The 19,304-nt window shown below is 43.9% G+C and overlaps 1 protein-coding gene across 2 annotated transcripts in view; it reads right to left on the bottom strand.

Moving 5' to 3' along the window:
* NAGPA (N-acetylglucosamine-1-phosphodiester alpha-N-acetylglucosaminidase) overlaps positions 1-19,304 on the bottom strand; it is a 49,068-nt gene continuing 29,764 nt past the window's right edge. For both annotated transcript variants that reach the window (XM_068270269.1, XM_068270267.1), the window contains exons 8-11: positions 19,143-19,271; positions 13,204-13,335; positions 13,033-13,114; positions 1-4,855 (exon numbers count right to left, since the gene is read on the bottom strand). In XM_068270269.1, the coding sequence (XP_068126370.1) occupies positions 4,624-4,855; positions 13,033-13,114; positions 13,204-13,335; positions 19,143-19,271 (575 nt within the window). In that variant the 3' untranslated portion in view covers positions 1-4,623. The remainder of the gene's footprint in view (positions 4,856-13,032; positions 13,115-13,203; positions 13,336-19,142; positions 19,272-19,304) is intronic.

Below are 19,304 nucleotides of genomic sequence, written 5' to 3'. Positions count from 1 at the left end.
ACACAGCGAGCAGAGTAACAGGCAAGGGAATCCCCAGAGCTGCACACAAATAAAAAAAAAAAGTTTGCTATCTTAAAACAAAGTATTTGCGATAATTCAGGTTGGAGTGAGCTCTGAGAGGTTTCCCAGTGCATCATTGCTAAAATATGCAAATCAACCATTGTTGTCCTTGCTGCACGTGACGCTGCTGCTCTCTACACATAGCTACACCGGTGGAAACGGCAAAGCGGGGGAGCTCTGGGGGAAACGGAAACGGCACCTCCGTTTTGATAGGTGACAGCACCGATGGGGCAGCGAGGATGTTGTGCTCTCTATGCTCAAAAATTCAGCTTATACGCAAGTATATATGGTAAATATGGCAGCCTCCATATCACTCTCACCTCGGGTACACTTTAAAGAGGACAGTGACAAATTAGTGGATTGTTAAATTCTTTCCCCGCCAGCTGTAAGCCACTCCCATCATGCAACGTGCCGTCGTGCCCCTTCCCCTATCCACAGAAAAATTACACATCTGTTTACTGTTGCCAAGCGACATGATGTCTGCATGAAGTCTGTGCCCAAAACTATCACCTTAGGGTTTGGGTCCCAATCCCTATAGGTGACGGGCATGTGTATACACCTATCAACCTCCAGTACATCTTTTTACTTTACATACAGTACTGTCTACTCAAGAAATTTCGATTTTCCCAGAATGCAACAGCATAAAAATAGATACTGTAACCCAAAGTCACATTTACCAATTATGCAATGAAAACAAAGCTGCAGGAGTAAGGGCCCCTGTATATTGGTGGGTTAGAGGCACAAAGTGACTTCCACTTAAATTAGAAATATCTTTTAATTAAGCTAATTAAATTATCTATTGCCATTTTATCCCTGAATTCATTCTCAATACAGAGTAAAGGTTTGTTTATAGTCCAAAACCAGGAAATAAAAATAAATAAATAAAAAATACGTAGACAAACCCATCATCCACACACTTAAATTACAATAAAGCAATTATTCAAAACTTCTTAGTTCAAATAATAAGATTTAGTAGCACAGGCTGTGTGCACGGCCAATAGGCGGACTCTACATTTACTTCAGCCTGCTTTATACTGCCAGCCACAACACCAGGGAGCGTTTATAGTTACCAGTCCGGACGGCTGGATTGGCTTCTTCCCTCCTCCACCTCGGTGGCGATGTAATCCCGACATGTCTTCTCCGTTCCGATCACATCATACATGTGATCGGGATCCAGGAGATCATGTCAGCACTACAGTGCCACCCGGTGGTGGAAGAAGGGCACAGGAAGAGATGGCGGTATCAGTCATTTTCAATTATGCCAACTGAAAAAAAACTGTTGAATTGCCAAATGATACACACACACCATTTCAATCCAAAATGATGGAAAATTGTGGTTTTACAAAACATTTCTCTTTCAACAAAAGAGTGAAATGTGGATGGAATCCAACAGAAACGATCAGTCTTAATTTTCAGTAAACGCAACCAAGTGATCTAACTGATAAAAAAATAGCATCCAGATTGCACTTTTGTGGGCACACTTGCCTACATTGAAGTGGCTGCTGTTTTAGCACCTCCTACTCTTTTTTTTAAGAGAAATCAATCAGTTAAGTACAGCAAGAGCCACATATTTCTAAGACACAATTACTGTGCCACAGCGGTCACCATTCAGAGCACTGAAATCATACACAGTTCTCTGAATGCATAATATCAGTAGCCATGGTATCTACAAAAAACAAAACTGCTGTAGTTAGAAGTATGGCACTAGAAGGATCACAGCCCATATTAATGGAATACCAAAACAGCTCAGGGTGACCCAGAACCAGTAGCAAAGTATATGGGACTAAGAGACTGAAAAGCCCTCCTACCAAAAAGCAACACTCAGAAGGTATTTGCGATAATTCAGCTTTAAGTGAGCAACTGTGGTTTCCCATGATACATCACTTCTGAATATGCAAATTATCTTTCTATGCCCCTTAAATCTCATACACTGCAAGAAAGGAATTCAATTTGCAGTAGCGCGGTATTATTTTGCATAAAGCACTGCAGGTGTCATATTTTTTTTAGATGTTATGTACTGAGATATCAGAATTGGTGACACAACAGAATTCTAGCTTTTCCAATGTAAGTGGTTTGCTGAGCTGTACTGTTGCTTTGGGTTGACAGGCAGGTGCTGATCAAACTTTTTTTTTATTACATTTTCATTTACCTAGTCAAATAATTATTTGTGCTGCTGGTTTTATTAAAGCATAGGTTTAGGCATATGCTTTTTACGCACTAAATAGAGCATTGCTATAATTTTGCCCCAACAATTTTTATTTAAGGAAAAAAAAAAGTTTTTGAAAAATGAAATAGGAAAATACTAGTTACACCAATCCACAGAGCCTCACCTCCTCCTCTGTGATCTACAGCTGCCTGCTCACTGCCAGTGATCCTGAAACACTCTTGTCACACATGGAGGAGAGTGACTGTTCTGTCTGCTGAAGCCGTGCCCCCCTGCTGACTGATAGCCGATTAGAACTGTTGGCATTAAACAGAGAAGCGTGGCTTCGAACTGAATGGAGGGGTACCTGGAGATTGATGAGTGGGCATTAGGATCTATCAACTGGTGCAGTCTATTCATTTTTACATTCTGGATTAAAAAAGCAACAAAAAAAAAAAACAACACACACAACAAAACTTTAGATACTATAAAATAAAAAACAAATGTAATGACTTCACACCCACGTATGCGTTAACACTTAGCCCCGCCCCTTTGCAGACAAGTGCTGTGACACTTCTATGGCACTCTGTAGCTCCAATAAAAGAGTACCACAGCACTCGTCTGCAAGGGGACGAGCCAAGTGCCTGCATCAGTAAGGGGGCAGGGCTAAGTGCCAGAAGTCAGTCTCGGAGGGAGATAGAAAAAACAACAACTGGTGAAGTCGTAACTTTATAGTGAGAAAATGATATAGCATGTGCTTGTAAGTGCCTGAACTTGGGCCTTAATAGTAAATGCTTCATAAAGATGACTGCTTGTGGCTGCCAGCATGGAGAGGATTGGCACCCCATTGTCGCACATATATTTGGCACCTTTTAACAGTAGATAAGTTCAAACTACATAATTTTTCACAGAAAATACAGAAGCAATCCAGTGCAGGGCAGTGCAGATGGCAGAAGCAGAAACAGTATACATTCTTTAAAGTTAAAAAACACCACATTTCTGAAGGCTGCATGTGCTCAATGAAAACAAAACAAAGCTCAAATAAAGAAACCATCCCAACATACAGAAAAGCCACAGCAATAATGTCCAAAGTTTTAAAAGGACATCATTTTAAAACTACAACAATGTAAACAGACGTGTTTTAAATGGGCTTGAATTTCCATCTCCATTCTGCTGCAGCAGAGCAGGGAGAGGGACATCTAATAAGCACAGGTAAAAACAATGGCCCATATGCAATTCCCTTTTTCTCCTACGTTTTCTCCTACGACTAGGTGATCTTTTCATATCTTATCAATAAAATGCATTTTAAGCCAACCGCAAGCAAGAAACTACTCAGAATAAATTTTTGCCTACTTTTTCAATTGCTGAGGGCTGAAATGTTATTTTAAACATAAGGTGAAAAATGATCTCCTAGGAGGAAACTCTGGAGAAAAAGTGAATTGAACAAGGGCCAATGTGTGGATTACCACATCGAATTAAAGCACCAGGCACTTACAAAAGGTATATTTTCAAACACTACTTCAGATATGGATGGGCAATGAAATGCAAATACTTTTGAGATGATGCAGGATTATGCAAATTTTATAGACAAATTTATGCTGCTTGAAAATGGACCAATTGAATACTTCCTCAGCAGGATTATTTGCATCTCATTGATCATCCCTAACTAGAATAGGCCATTATTCAATCCACTTTTCCTTCAGGAGATAATTCTTCATCTTAACTTTTCAGCACTCTGCCATTGGAAAAGTACTAAAAAGTAGATAAAAAAAAACTATTGTAAAAATTATCCTGGGTATTCTCTTGCTTGCTGGTGGCTTAAAAAGCCATATTATTGATACGGTGTGACAATGTAACCTAGGAGAAAACTTAGGATAAAAAGTAAGTTGAATAAGGGCCTTGTTCAAAACAATGACATTTTATAAAGGTGGGGCTTTAAAGGGAACCTAAACTGAGAAGTAGATGGATTTTTCCTTTTAAAACAATACCAGTTGCCTGACCTGCTGATCCTGTGCCTCTAATACTTTCAGCCACAGCCCCTGAACAAGCATGCAGATCAGGTGCTCTGACTGAAGTCAGACTGGATTAGCTGCATGCTTGTTTCAGGTGTGCGATTCAGCCACTACTGCAGCCAAAGAGATCAGCAGGACTGCCAGACAACTGGTATTGTTGAAACACCCATATCCCTCTCAGTTTTGGTTCCCTTTAAACACAGTCACTATTGTGGATTTGCTATCTGTTGGGCTGTCTTTTTTTTTTTAAATTTGACTTAATTTTGCTTTAAGTGATGGTTACTCATTCGTCATCTTCAAGTTTTACAACCCAGTAGAGGGCATGTTTTGCGTTAAAGGCACAAGGTGTTGCATGTCACAGACTGCATAAGTAATGATGATCCATCTGCTTTAGGTTACCCAAAACCTTCAAGTTCCTCTTTCGACACGAGAAGTGTCCATCTCGAGATCTGGGCTGTACAAGTCACAGGTCTCATACATATCAGGAACTTCCACATTCCCATTCATTTCTCGCAGCTGATGATAGGAATAGATCCAGCCTGTACGTCGCTCTCTGCATGTCCACACTTGCTTGACATTCAATGCACCACTAACCACAAGGAGCACAGCAAGGGTGCTGCTTATTATCACCCAGGTCTTCCTGCAAAAAGAGGAGCAAGGGGTTATTATGCAGAACACTATACTAGTTACCAATGTTACTAAAGTCATCCTCCCTAGCGGTATTGACAGATATATCCGTCCATACAAAACATGCTGTGAACAGTATAAACGTGCATACACGTCAATACTCTCCTGCACTGTATACCAGACCCTTGCTTGACACATTTTGGCAAGTTACAGGAAAAAAAAAAGTTATAAAATTTAATTTTATCACTTTTTGCACAGAAATCCTTGGGAAATTGAATGCCAGGGAAGCAAGTAATGTTCAATGGGGATGTCTGTTGGAAAAGTCCACAGAAACCATGCCAATCCCAACAATACTTCGTCTTGTCTTTATGTACATCTTGTGTGGTATATGGAGACTTGAGTTAAAGGTAACCTGAAGTGAGGCGAAGATGGACACTGCCACCTTCATTATCTTATAAACAATGCTAGTTATAAAATACACACCGGAACTATGCAATATCAGAGTATAAAGCCCCGTCTACACTATAAGATGTTGCAGCGATCCGGCGGCTCGATTAGCCACCGGATCGCCTCTTCCGCGTGCCCGCCGCGTCCCCGCTCGCGCGCCGCATTCGATTCCCCGCTCGTGCCCGCTAATCCCCGCCGGCGCCGCTTACCTTCTGCTCGATTCCCTGCCATTGTCCCCTCGCGGGGAGTGAGCAGGGAATCGGCGGTGCGGAGATCCGTCCTGTCGCATCTTATCAATCGAGCCGCATCAGCGGCTCGATTGATAAGGAGCATCGCGGCCGCATCTACTCGTGTAGATGCGGCTTTAGATTTGCTAGAGGAGAATAATTACTAAAACGTAACTTTTAATAATACATATAAAAACATAGTTGCTGACTAGCAAGAAGTGAAAAAGATTGCACAATGGCCTCAATTCACTAAGTTTTATTAAAAGTTTGATAATTTACCTCATGAGTAAAATCTAATTTTGAGTTCAGTAAGGTGTTATAGATTTATTGAACATTTTATTGTTAAAAGATTTGATGGATCTATAACACCTTAGTGAATTCAAAATTAGATTTTACTCATGAGATAAATTATCAAACGTTTGATAAAGTGTTTGATAAAGCTTAGTGAATTGAGGCCAATGGGTAGGGGACTAGAATCAGTACAGTTTTCTTGTTGCATATTCACTAGATTGTCCTCCTAGCTCTGATTGTAATGTAAACAGTTACAACCCCACACAATACCCTACATGTTTCACTTAATTGGGAGCTTCGTCCGGGGTGAAAAAGTGCCCAGTGCTAAAGTGACATTTACATTCATTACAACAACAATAAATTCACTATAACATAGCGTATAGGCTATAAGTCAGGAACTACATTTTTAAACGTATTATTAAAAGTTAAGCTTTAGTAATTACTCCAGCAAGGCTAGTATTTTGATATTAAACAATGCTAGTTGCCTGGCTGTCCATGTTGAACTTTTGGCTTTAGTTGCTTTGAGCCACACACCTGCAACAAGCATACAGGCAGTGGAGTCCGACCAGAGTCAAAGCATCTGATCTGCGTGCTCCCCTATGGGCCAGTGACCAGGTATTAGAGGCAGAGCATCAAGGCATAAGACAGGCAATTGTTTATAGAAGATGGCAACCACTGTATTCCTCTCACTTCAGGTTACCTTTAACCTCCCTAGCAGTAATGACAGTTATACAAGTCAATACAAAACATACTGTGAACAGTATTGACCTGCATACACGTCAATACTCTCCTGCACTGTATACTACACCCTTGCTTGACACGTTTTGGCAAGTTACAGGGAAATAAAGGTTATGAAAAATAATTAGATCACTTTTTGCACAGAAATCCTGGGGAAATTGGGAGAGAGAGGTAGCTCCCCTGTGCATAGTAATGGGTGGGAGGGGAGCTCAAAGGAGCTAGCACTTGGACAGATGGACTGGGGACAGGAGAGGGAGGACACCCCCCCATCCAGGCTAGAAGTCTAAAAATTTAGGACTGACATGAGTATAAGGCGACCTTAACACTGAGCCAGTTGTACATTTCTCGACTAATAGTCAAGTATATGCACGGTACAACTGAAGCCTCGTACACAACTCACATGAAATTTAGCCAAGGTTTCAGATGACGACAACCTCTGTCGAAAACCTAACGTGTGCACAGTGGTCACAAAAGGCACCGGACACCTTGGGCGGCACTCAGTGTAGTGGATCAATTTGCCCGGGCATCGGCTGAGAGCATTGCTCTCGCCACTCACCCCGGTCACCGTGTGACGTCACTATCATGCCACTCCATCAGCCCTCCACAATGAGTCTATGCAGCCTTGGCCCTGCAATGTCACCTGAGGGATTGGGTCCTGATCCCCGTATGTGTGTACGTGGCATAAGACCGCTTACGATATATTAACGGGCTAAAAAAAGAAAAAAAAAAAAAAAGCTTGTAACCTTGCTGGAAAACTGTAATTTTATGGATAATTGGTAAGAATTCCACCAACATCTCAGAAGATTAATGAACTGCTGCATCTTTCAATGGCACATGAACTGACATATGATGAGACAAACATGCATGTACAGTCTAGGGTTGCAACGGTATGAAATTCCACGGTATGATAACCGTCTAAAAGAGTACCACGGTATGATGGTATTAGGCGTTATACAATTCTTTGGACCCGGGCTTCCCCCACCCCCCTGCATTAAATAACGTGCTCCTATCTCAAAAATATATTAACCCGAGTGTCTACTTGTGCTTAAAAACAACATTTTATTGATTATCTGCAAAATGGCAATGTATAATACTTGGTTCACACATAATTAAAAACTTTTCTAAAAACCAAGGATGGACACATGAGCTTGCTTCTATATAATTCCCATCATCCTCATGAAGGTATGTCGCCGCTTTGATCGCCCAGCCAAAGCCTATGCAGAACGGTTACCCTTTCATGTATGGACTCCTGTGGGCCCACCACCAGGCGCACACCCTGAGGCCTCCACATGCATACACTACACAGTGCACTGTGTCGTTATGTTGCTCATTAAGGTATCAATCCGGTCGATATCTTCCCTGTTGTCTATGAATATAAAGTCCACAAGATGGGGGATATGTGGAATATTACTTGCACTTATGCTTCCCTGAACGGTCTCACAGTTTTTGGCAAATCATAACAATCCTCAAAGTAACAACAGGTCAGCCCAGAATGAGAACCAATGCTGCTGCAGCAGCTTCCCTTTTTTTCACAGCAACTCTTCAACATCTCAGATCACTGCGGAATGACAATTTGCAGATGCCAGTTGTAATCAAATAACTCACGGCCACCCGACCATCCAGCGTGCACTCTGTGCTTCCGAGGGAGCTAAGCTCAGGGCTCATGCGAACTCCACCGCCCGACGCTGTATCCGCATCACCTCTTTCTGCACTTCACACTCCGATCAGTATGCCACCAGCTTGCGGGGGATTCACAGTGCTGCCCGGCGTCCCGGGTATGTGAGCGCTCACATGTGTCCTTCCAGCCTCGCCCACTGACGCGTTTCGCCCCTCCCTCAGGGCTTTTTCAAAGTGTCATGGGGTTTGGCTTCCTACGCAGCCTTCTCTCCTTATAGAGGCTGTCATCTGTAGCTGCCCAACTCCTCCCTGCTGTCACTCCACCATCTTCCTTTCTGGCATATAAGAGGGCAACATATACATGTATTGTCATCTAGATAAGGCAGAATAGACGTTCATCAAATTCATTACAGTGAATCCCCCGCAAGCTGGTGGCATACTGATCGGAGTGTGAAGTGCAGAAAGAGGTGATGCGGATACAGCGTCGGGCGGTGGAGTTCGCATGAGCCCTGAGCTTAGCTCCCTCGGAAGCACAGAGTGCACGCTGGATTGTCGGGTGGCCGTGAGTAATTTGATTACAACTGGCATCTGCAAATTGTCATTCCGCAGTGATCTGAGATGTTGAAGAGTTGCTGTGAAAAAAAGTGAAGCTGCTGCAGCAGCATTGGTTGTCATTCTGGGCTGACCTGTTGTTACTTTGAGGATTGTTTTGATTTGCCAAAAACTGTGAGACCCTTCAGGGAAGCATGAGTGCAAGTAATATTCCACATATCCCCCATCTTGTGGACTTTATATTCATGGACAACAGGGAAGATATCGAATGGATTGATACCTTAATGAGCAACATAACAACACAGTGCACTGTGTAGTGTATGCATGTGGAGGCCTCAGGGTGTGCGCCTGGTGGTGGGCCCACAGGAGTCCATACATGAAAGGGTAACCGTTTGATCTGCATAGGCTTTGGCTGGGCGATCAAATCGGCGACATACCTTCATGAGGATGATGGGAATTATATAGAAGCAAGCTCATCGGTCCATCCTTGGTTTTTAGAAAAGTTTTTAATTATGTGTGAACTAAGTATTATACATTGCCATTTTGCAGATAATCAATAAAATGTTGTTTTAAGCACAAGTAGACACTCGGGTTAATATATTTTTGAGATAGGAGTTGTACACAGGTACCCGAGTATCTCCCCTTAGAGGGTAGTGCATAAATAATTGGATGTGGCCGCCAGAATCAATATAGTACATAATTAAATAACGTGCCCCCACTCCCTCGGCATACATATGATTACCCCGCTGGGAGATTTGGGGCGCCGGATAAAACTGTAAAAAGGTTCACCCTGCTCCTGCAAAAGTCCTGGGGGCGTTAGCGATAGGTGTAGCCAGTAATAGGTGGCTGCAGCATAGTTAGCCAAGGTTAGGTGTAGCCAGTAGTAGGTGGTCGCGGAATAGGTAGCCAGGGATAGATGTAGCCAGTAGTAGGTGGCTGCAGCGTACGTAGCCAGGGATAGGTGTATCCAGTAGTAGGTGGCTGCAGCATAGTTAGCAAAGGATAGGTGTAGCCAGTAGTAGGTAGTCGCGGAATAGGTAGCCAGGGATAGATGTAGCCAGTAGTAGGTGGCCGCAGCATACGTAGCCAGGGATAGGTGTAGCCAGTACTAGGTGGCCGCAGAATAGGTAGCCAAGGATAGGTGTAGCCAGTGGCCGCAGCATACATAGCCTGGGGGTAGGTGTAGCCAGTACTAGGTAGACGCACCATAGGTAGCCAGGGATAGGTGTATCCAGTAGTAGATGGCTGCAGCATAGTTAGCCAAGGATAGGTGTAGCCAGTAGTAGGTGGTTGTGGAATAGGTAGCCAGGGATAGGTGTAACCAGTACTAGGTGGCCGCAGAAAATGTAGCCAGGAATAGGTGTAGCCAGTACTAGGTGGCCGCAGCATACATAACCTGGGGTAGGTGTAGCCAGTAGTAGGTGGAAGCACCATAGGTAGCCAGGGATAGGTGTATCCAGTAGTAGGTGGCACGCAGCATAGGTAGCCAGGGATAGGTGTAGCCAGTAGTAGGTCTCCACAGCATAGGTAGCCAGGGATAGGTGTAGCCGGTAGTAGGTGGCCGCAGCATATTTGCCAGGGATAGGTGTAGCCAGTAGTAGATGGCCGCAGCATAGGTAGCCAGGGATAGGTATAGACAGAAAAGGTGGCCGCAGCATAGGTAGCCAGGGATAGGTGTAGCCAGGATAGGTGCCTGCAGCATAGGTAGCTAGCAATAGGCGTAGGTAGGATAGGTGGCCACAGCAGAAGTAGCCAGAGATAGGTATAGGCAGGATGGGGGGGGGGGGGGATGCAGTGTCAGGGGTACAAATACTCACTTTCCGGGGACCAGCACGCTGTAGTGGTTTCATTCTTCTTCCTGTTCTTGCGTATCATCATCTCGTAATAGCGCACAGGGGGCGCCGTTTCAGGGAAATGAGACGCAAGAACAGGAAGTAGAATGAAGCAAGTGCAGCGTGCAGGGAAAAAAAAACGCAGTTTACCTTACCTGGGACTTTTAGCACCTTGCAGGCCTTCTGTGCCAGTGTCGTTCTGCAATCCTCTGGTCAGCTGCAGCACCCATCAGTCAGCTTTAATTGAGTGTGTTATGAGCTTGTGCAGTACATAAAAATTGCAACTATGCATGTGCTGAACACTCCTGGCCACAGGAGCGTGATCAGGAGGCATGCGGCTCGAGGCTGTGCCTGAGCAGTAGCCCATGAATGGCCAGTTTTCAGAGGGACAATGCGGCTGACTCGGAGGTCGCAAGGACGGCAAGGGCACAGAAGGACTGCAGGAGGCTGGAAGAAGCTTCAGGTAAGTTAAACTGCTCTTTGTTTTTCACTTTAGTTACTCTTTAAACATCTACAGCTGTGATCATTTAAACATTTATTTTGCGTTTATAAACTTAAACGTAAAAATAAAGACTTTGAGATTCCAATAAAATCCTATTTATTAGCAGGACTATCGATACATTTGTTTATCTCATCAGTTTTTTTTTCAGTTCAAGTGTGCTTTAAATATTTGCAACCTCAGCATATGTTGTATATGACTATGATCTATGTAATATGTATGAATATTATGATACAGGATTCTTATGCCTACCTTCCCTGCGTGGATGCGGTGCTATAGTGTATGTGTTATGTTCTCCTTTTATATAAACAATAAAAATCGATTTGTTAAAAAAAAATAAAAAAAAAAAAATATTTGCAACCTTGTACTTAGAATCTTGATATGCTACAAAGAAACAGATTAGTCCGACATAGGAAAATATGGCTGTCACTAGGGGTGCTGTTGCAGGATAAACCCTGGCACAGCATCAGCTCCTTTAGATCAAAGTCAGACACTGATGGCTGCTGACCCCATCCTCCTCCATGTAATTTACATATTATAGGCTTTTAGGCCTGTCACTGGGGGTGCCGGTTAATTTGCACCATCCGGCACCACACTATGGTGAGTAACTAAGGAATTATGCTGGCGCGAGTGCAATGGTAGCAGAGCTATAGTGTGTGAGCTGATGTCAGTCCAGCTCCTCCCCTTTCGCTGGGTAATCTTCTGCTCCAGTGTGAGGAGGTAGAGACCCACCAGATCCCCGCCGCTGCAACACCCACCCGCACACCGAAAAGCAATCTAGCCATGTCACAGAGCACAGCAACGCACCTGGAAACACATTTAATTTACCTTTCTTGACACAATTCCTCATTCCCAGCATTAGCACAGACCTGGAGTGCTTAATACAGGCAGAAAAAAAAACTAATATCACAAGCAGAAGAAGCAGGAATAAAGAAAAAAAACAAACAACAACAACAACAAATGCCTTATGTGTTTAGCAAAACCAACAAACATGATGCACACATGATAGAATTAACATGAATTTCACAAGCAGAAGCCTGCTACCTGATCTAAAGCAGCTTTGTTACAACACACCACTGCTGACAACAGCCGACTCACAAAGTATTACACCCAGAAACACTGGTCAAGTTATTTCTATTCACACACAGATGTAATCTCTCCAAGTGTCCTGTGCAGTTCCAGCCACCTTTTCAGGATTTCCCTTGGAAGGTGCTCAATGTGTAAAGAACCAGCCAATGCTCTTCTATGCCAAAAACTGGACATTTTTGCAGTGGCAGTCATGCCCCCCCCCCCCCCCAGCAAAACTTTGATGGGTCCCCCCAATTTTTTAAATTTTTATTATGATTTTAAACAAAGTAACAAACAACCGACAGTGCAATATACACAGCATCAAAATACAATGACAGAATAGGCAATCACAAAGAAAAAAATAATACAGAAGAACCTAATAATCCAGCTATTTGCAAAAACATAATGGAAAGGTACGATTAGTGCAGGGAATCCATCACCCAGTCCCAACATGCCACAAAATAACCGGAGAAGCTAGAATACATACAGGAACAACGGTCTTAGGAAATAAATAATACTAGGCGTTATATCCAGGTGGCCCCCCAATGTGCACACGCCTTCCCTTGCCGCCTCTTGGTGCCCATCACGGCCTTGGGGCCCATCTCACAAGGGTTATAAAACAAGTGTGGCCATCATGATCTTCACGCCCGTAACAAGTGTAGCAACACAAACAGCTGATCTGAAGTAGAGTCCCCTGTATCAGAGGTAAGGAAGGTTAGTATTTTGGGCCCCCACAGCTCTGGGTCTCCCTGTGATCGAAGGGGCTGCACCCCTCTAGTTACACCCCTGCTTTCTTGTCTGTAGCATGATCCAAGCCTCAAAATTCAAAACAACATATCAGTCTTGTGGCACAATCAAGGTTTTAGCTAATGCATCATTGTTTGGGGCTGATTAAAATTAAAAATAAACAAAAGCTTACTCGGTGAAATAGATCATCTTGGCATCAGATGGCACAGCTTTCCACCAGGTTGAATACATCACCGATTCCATACAATGTCCAACTGAAATACAAGGTGAGAAAACCTTAGTTGCAATCACATGGGTTACAATTATGTTTGATTCAAAATATAAGTAAACAACGGAAGCAAACCTTTTGTTAGCAGTTCCTTCACTGTAGGCTCCTGTGTGACATTGCAGTTTCCTGTCACATGATCACAGTAACAATGCTTCTCGCAATGGCAGGCCTCTTGGCACTGTAAACCATAAAAACCAAACGGGCACACTACAAAAAAAACACATCACACCACATGGAGGGTTAGTATGAGACACAGACTACTTCCTTTGTAAAGTTAAGATGCCCATTCACTTACAGTTGTGTTCAAAATTATTCAACCCCCAATGCTGTAAAGGGTTTTAGGGAATTTAGTGTACATTTGTAATTGTGTTCAGAATGAAATCTTACAAGGACTTATATTGCTGCACTTGAAAATGTGACGGGTCAGTTTGCCTTTTTACTAACAGAAAATCCTATTACCCATTAGCAGCTGTCAATAGCGTTATCTCGTTTGAGATATGTGCACTGCTTTTAGCTGCAGTTGGCATAAATTGTTGTGGTGTAAATTCTTTGACTGCTTTGATCTCTCTCTGCATAAGAAAATATAGAAACTGAAAGCAGAAATCCTCTGTTATTGTCTCACACAGCCCCCTAGTACTGTTAGCAGGGAAACGAAATAAAGATATATATTAAAAAAACCAAAAAAACAAAAAGTACCAAAATAAAAATTGGCCTCGAGCACTTGCAAGCCTCTAAATAAATTGGCTGCTGAAGGGTTAAAGGACATCCAAGGTGAAAAACGAATGAGATAAACAATTGCATCCATCATCCTCCTCAATTTTTTTTTTTTACGAGATCTCAGTTTTATTTTATATTTAAATCTACTTTTTAAGTTTTTACTGTTTCATGACCTCTTCTCAATGACACATTCATTAAAGTATGCCAGAGCTAACAATCTGTGAACTATTGACCCTTTTTATGTCTTTCCTGCTCTCAGAAGCAATTTACTGCTGGGAAATGTTTGTATGGCTGCAATTCCTTAACACTGAGGGTTGGTCTACAGTCCGACCCGGTCCCAACCCAGACAAACTGTCACTTGCATACCTGATTTTTAACTCTTTCAGGCAGAGAAAGAAAAAAAAAAAAAGGAACACAGCATAGATATTTGTGTGCTATGCACTGTACATACCCATGTCTATCTCATGTCACTTCGGATGTCCTTTAATAAAGGGTTACTAAAGAGGTTATGAGGTACATTAGCAGCGCTGGTCACATTCTTCTGTGAGAGCAGCCTTGTCACCTGAAAACTGGCACACAAGTATATCCCTTCCACTCAAAGCTTTGCACACACTCACAAATACTCACGGCAGACCAGCCATCCAGGAACCACTACTGTCCTTACAATTAAGCTAAAAGCAGAGGTCTTCGTTTGCAGAAAAATTGCACCATTTTGTGTAGTCACATACGCCACACAAAGGCTCCCAAAACTCCCTTGAATTTGTAGGTTTCCTAATGTAAGCCCTATAACAAAATGCAAAGAGGGCCTACTCGGACAAGCTGAGTCTGAGCCTTCAGTCCAACAACTCACGTGAGGTCTGGAAAGGCCTGAAGGCAGTTACAAACTTCAAGCCCCCCCCCCCCCCCCCCCCCCCCGCAGCAAACGTTACCTAGAACTCAGCTGGCTGATGAACTCAATGGCTTCTATTGCAGGTTCGAGCAAAGTCCCAAGCAGCCTGGAGTCTCTAGGTCCATGGCTAGAGAGGCACACTTCCCTCCACCTAACTTAGAGGACAGTGGTCCCGCAGCTTCAGAGGCAGTCCAAGAAGCGGAGGTGCTACGTCACCTACGCAAACTCAACCCCAGGAAAGCCTCAGGCCCGGATGGCGTGTTGTCAATCTGTCTGAGAACGTGTGCAGTCCAGCTAGCTCTGGTCCTCACCTCCATCTTCAATGGGTCTCTAACAGAAGGCAAGGTCCCCTCTTGCTTTAAAAGATCCAAGATCATGCCAGTCCCCCAAAAAAACGGGGAACACAGATCACAATAATTTCAGACCAGTAGCCCTAACCCCCACCATCATGAAGATCTTTGAGCGGCTCGTTCTTGCCTCGCTGAAGCTATCCACAAACGCCCTCCTGGACTCACATCAATTTGCCTACAGGGCCAATAGGTCGGTAGAGGACGCCATCAACATCAGTCTGGCATACATCACGGAGCACCTCGATAGACCTGACTCTTATGCTAGGCTCCTGTTCCTGGACTTCAGTTCTGCGTTCAATACCATCTGCCAAGACATCCTGCTTGCCAACCTTGCACAGCTGAGAGTAGCCCCCTACCTCTGCAGGTGGATTAGAGACTTCCTTTCAAACAGATCGCAGAAGGTTAAGCTTGGCAATTGCTACTCCAGCGAGCCAACAACTAACACAGGAGCACCGCAAGGGTGTGTTTTGTCCCCGCTCCTGTTCTCATTATACACCAACAACTGCACCTCAACCGATGACTCTGTCAAGATCATTAAATTTGCAGATGACACAACAATCATCGGTCTCATCAGCAGGAATAGCGAGCATGCCTATCGTTATGAGATAGACAGGATCTGCAACTGGTGCAAAGACAACAATATCGTCCTCAATGCGGCAAAGACTGTTGAACTGATTGTGGACTATAGGAAGCGCCCGCCCCCCTTCTTCCAGTTCACATTGGGGAGACCGAGGTCTCCAGGGTTCCGTGCGTTAGATACCTCGGCACAACCATTACTAATGACCTAAGATCGGGGGAGAACACCACCAAAATCCAGAAGAAGGCACAGCAGAGGTTATTTTTCTTGCGCCAGCTGAAAAAATTCAGCATCCCGTGTGAACTGCTTAAGAGCTTTTACACGGCTACCGTGGAATCCATCCTGTGCTCCTCTCATCGTCTGGCATGCAGGGGCATCTGCCAGGGACAAGTACAAACTGCATAGAGTAATCAGCACCGCAGAAAAGATCGGAGTGCCCCTGCCGCCCCTTGATCTTCTCCACACTACCAGAATGAGGACAAGAGCCATCAAGATCTCGCAAGACCCCTCCCACCCCGACAACCGCTTCTTCAAGCTTCTCCCTCTGGGCCGCCGTTTCAGAGCCATCCCATCCAGAACCACCAGATGCTGGAATACCTTCTTCCCTCAGGCGGTACACCTTCTGAACTCAACCTCGAGCCCCCCATGACCAGTTCAGCCATCCCCTGGTCCTTGCTCTGAATGCATGTTCCCTAGGCTCACACCATGTGTGTCATGTTATTTTTGATGTAGTACATGCTATGTTTGTATATGTTCGACTGCCATGCCATGTGTACCAAAAACAATTCCAGGTACGTCATTCCGCGTACTTGGCGAATAAAGCTGATTCTGATTCTGACATGCAAGCATACAGTGCATGAACCTGTCAAAAGATAGAAAGACACAGAATCCAGGCTCATTCACTCAAGTGAGAACAATGGGGCAAGACATTTAACTAACAATTCAAACATAGCTGGCACTGGCATATAGCTTTGTTAAAAATATATTGGCAATCTAAGGGTTAAAACAGAACAGAAAATAAAGTAAATAATCATCAGGTCACATATGAAGGAGAAGCTAATAAGAAGAGGCAGCAGATTCTATACACTCCTTAGCTTCAAACATAAACAGAATCTATAAAGCCGCTAAGGGCTGTTAAATTGTTTACATCATCCTACAGCTAAATCCAGCCTTTTTATTTGCTATACAACAGAGCACACAATAATCATCATCATCACCACATTTGTATAGTGCTTTTCTCCTTTCATACTCAAAGCACTCAAGAGCTGCAGCCACCAAAGGCATGCTCAAGAGGCCACCCTACAGTGTTAAGGAGTCTTGCCTAAGGACTCCTTACTGAATAGGTACCGAATCTAGCCAGGATTCAAACTTTGCTTTCCCATGTCAAGGCAGAGCCCTTAACCAGTACACTATCCAACCACATGCCACGCCATGCATCAAAAAGATAATAAAGGTTTTCTCCACTCCTAAAAAATAGGGACTACATTACCCTTTTTAAATATGGTCTACTTTACAAAAAAAGTTTCACATTTGTTGGTGATCATTTGTCCAATGGGAAAAAAAGAAGTAGCAAATACAGTTACAAATTGTAAAGGTGGCCACATATGCAATTAAAAGATCCAATTCTTCACCAATTCGATAATAATTCGATCGGTTGTCCCGAAAAATCGAGAGCTTTTATTAGTATTTAATTGACAAATCCGATTGAATTTCTTTCTTTTTTTTTTTTTTTTTTTTTTGGGAGATTGGACATGTTGGAAATTTCAGACCAACTTTATTAAGAATTGTATCGTTTGTGATGGATTGTCAAATATGCAAGAATAGTGGAAAATACTCCGTTCAATCTTTTATAAATGAACCCCATAGAGTGGAAGTAAAGCTGCGTTGTGGATGCAGCAAACTGACAACACAATCTCTCACGGAATGGTCATATACTATAGTTAATACTTTGGCTAAGGGAGCGGCTGTATAGTTCCAGAGTGACCACACAGCATAGTTCTACATCCTCAGAACATATACTGTTGCTTTTAAAACTACAGAGAAGATTACATTTGAAAAGGTACAGTTACATTTTTACATACATTAATGCTTTAGTGATCTCTAAATTAAAGCACACCTGAACTGTGCTTAAAACTGTTGACATTTAGTTACCTGGGGCTTCTTCCAGCAACCAGCGCTCCAACTGCGCATGTGCATTCCTGTTCGCGCATGTTCCATGATCATGCTCCTATTGACGGGACCATTCTGTGCATGTGCGGTTCATTCTTTTGAGAACTGCGCAAGCGTAGTTGCTGCTGGGGTTGGGAGCGCAAGTGAAAGGGACGGCGCATCCACAGTCAGCACGACTGGATCTATAGTAGCAGGAATTCCTGAGCAACGGAAAGGGCTCAGAGGACACTGAGGGACCCTACAAGACTACGGAGTGCTGGACAAAGCCCTAGGTAAGTAAAAGACAACTGTTTTAAAGGGAACCTGAGACAAGAAGCATCTCAGGTTCCATACTTTAAGCCCCCTTAAAGGACACATCAGAGCATAAAAAACAAAAACAGATCTACTTACCCTGGGCTTTCTCCAGCCACTGGAAGCCGATATGTCCCTCGCTGCAGGCATGTGAGCGCGATCCTAAACGCCGCGGCCGCACGTAGAAGATGCCAACCTTGCAAGATCTGCATCTCCAACGGAGGGGATCCCAGGACACCGGAGCTGTGGCGAGAGACATATCAGCTGCCAGGGGCTGGAGGAAGCCCCGTTTTTTTTTTCAAGCTCGGACCTGTCCTTTAAGGCCATTCATTCCTCGCCGTCTCCAATCCCCTGCAGCTGAGCCCAGAAAGCTTGGCTGAGTGGCGCTACATTGTGCATGCGTTGCCCAGCCAGGCGCACTCCCCCACTGTGCTCCTGTCCCTGGGAGTGTATTGCGCAAATGGAGAATGTTCCCAGCCATGGAAGCGCAACAGAGGAGCGCGTCTGCCAATGAAGTGCGACTCGGCCAGGCTTTTGGGCTGAACCGTGGGGGACCGAAGCCACCAGGGGAGACTGCAAGGGACGAGCGGACTTCAAGAGAAACTCCGACCAAGAACTGAACTTTATCCCAATCAGTAGCTGATACCCCCTTTTACATGAGAAATCTATTCCTTTTCACAAACAGAGCATCAGGGGGCGCTGTATGACTGATATTGTGGTGAAACCCCTCCCACAAGAAACAAGAATAGTACGTACTCTTGGCAGTTTCCTGTCTGTAAACCTTGCTGCATTGTGGGAAATAGCTGTTTACAGCGGTTTCCAACTGCCAAAAAAACATGCAGCAGCTACATCACCTGCTAACAGTAGAACTGTTCACTGGAGTTCCTCTTTAAGGAAGCCCCAGGTCAGTATGGTACCTGACACGATTCTGGTCTCAGGTACACTTTAAGCACAGTTCAGGTGTGCTTTAAACTATGTTAAAAGAGTGAAGGAAAATTCCATTTATTTTTTTCACTTATACCTTCTTCACAGAAGAGCCCTCTGAATCCAGCCGGGCAGGTGCATTTCCCATTACCGTGGTCACATGTTCCATTGTTCTGACACAGACACTTGCTGGCACATCCATCTCCATAGTAACCCTGAATACACACTGGACAAAAGATAATGTGTTGGTCAGAAAACT

Source organism: Hyperolius riggenbachi, chromosome 2, assembly GCF_040937935.1.
Source record: "Hyperolius riggenbachi isolate aHypRig1 chromosome 2, aHypRig1.pri, whole genome shotgun sequence".
Lineage (NCBI taxonomy): Eukaryota > Metazoa > Chordata > Amphibia > Anura > Hyperoliidae > Hyperolius > Hyperolius riggenbachi.
Note: the sequence above shows the minus strand (reverse complement) of the source record. Positions and strands in the feature narration are given on the sequence as shown.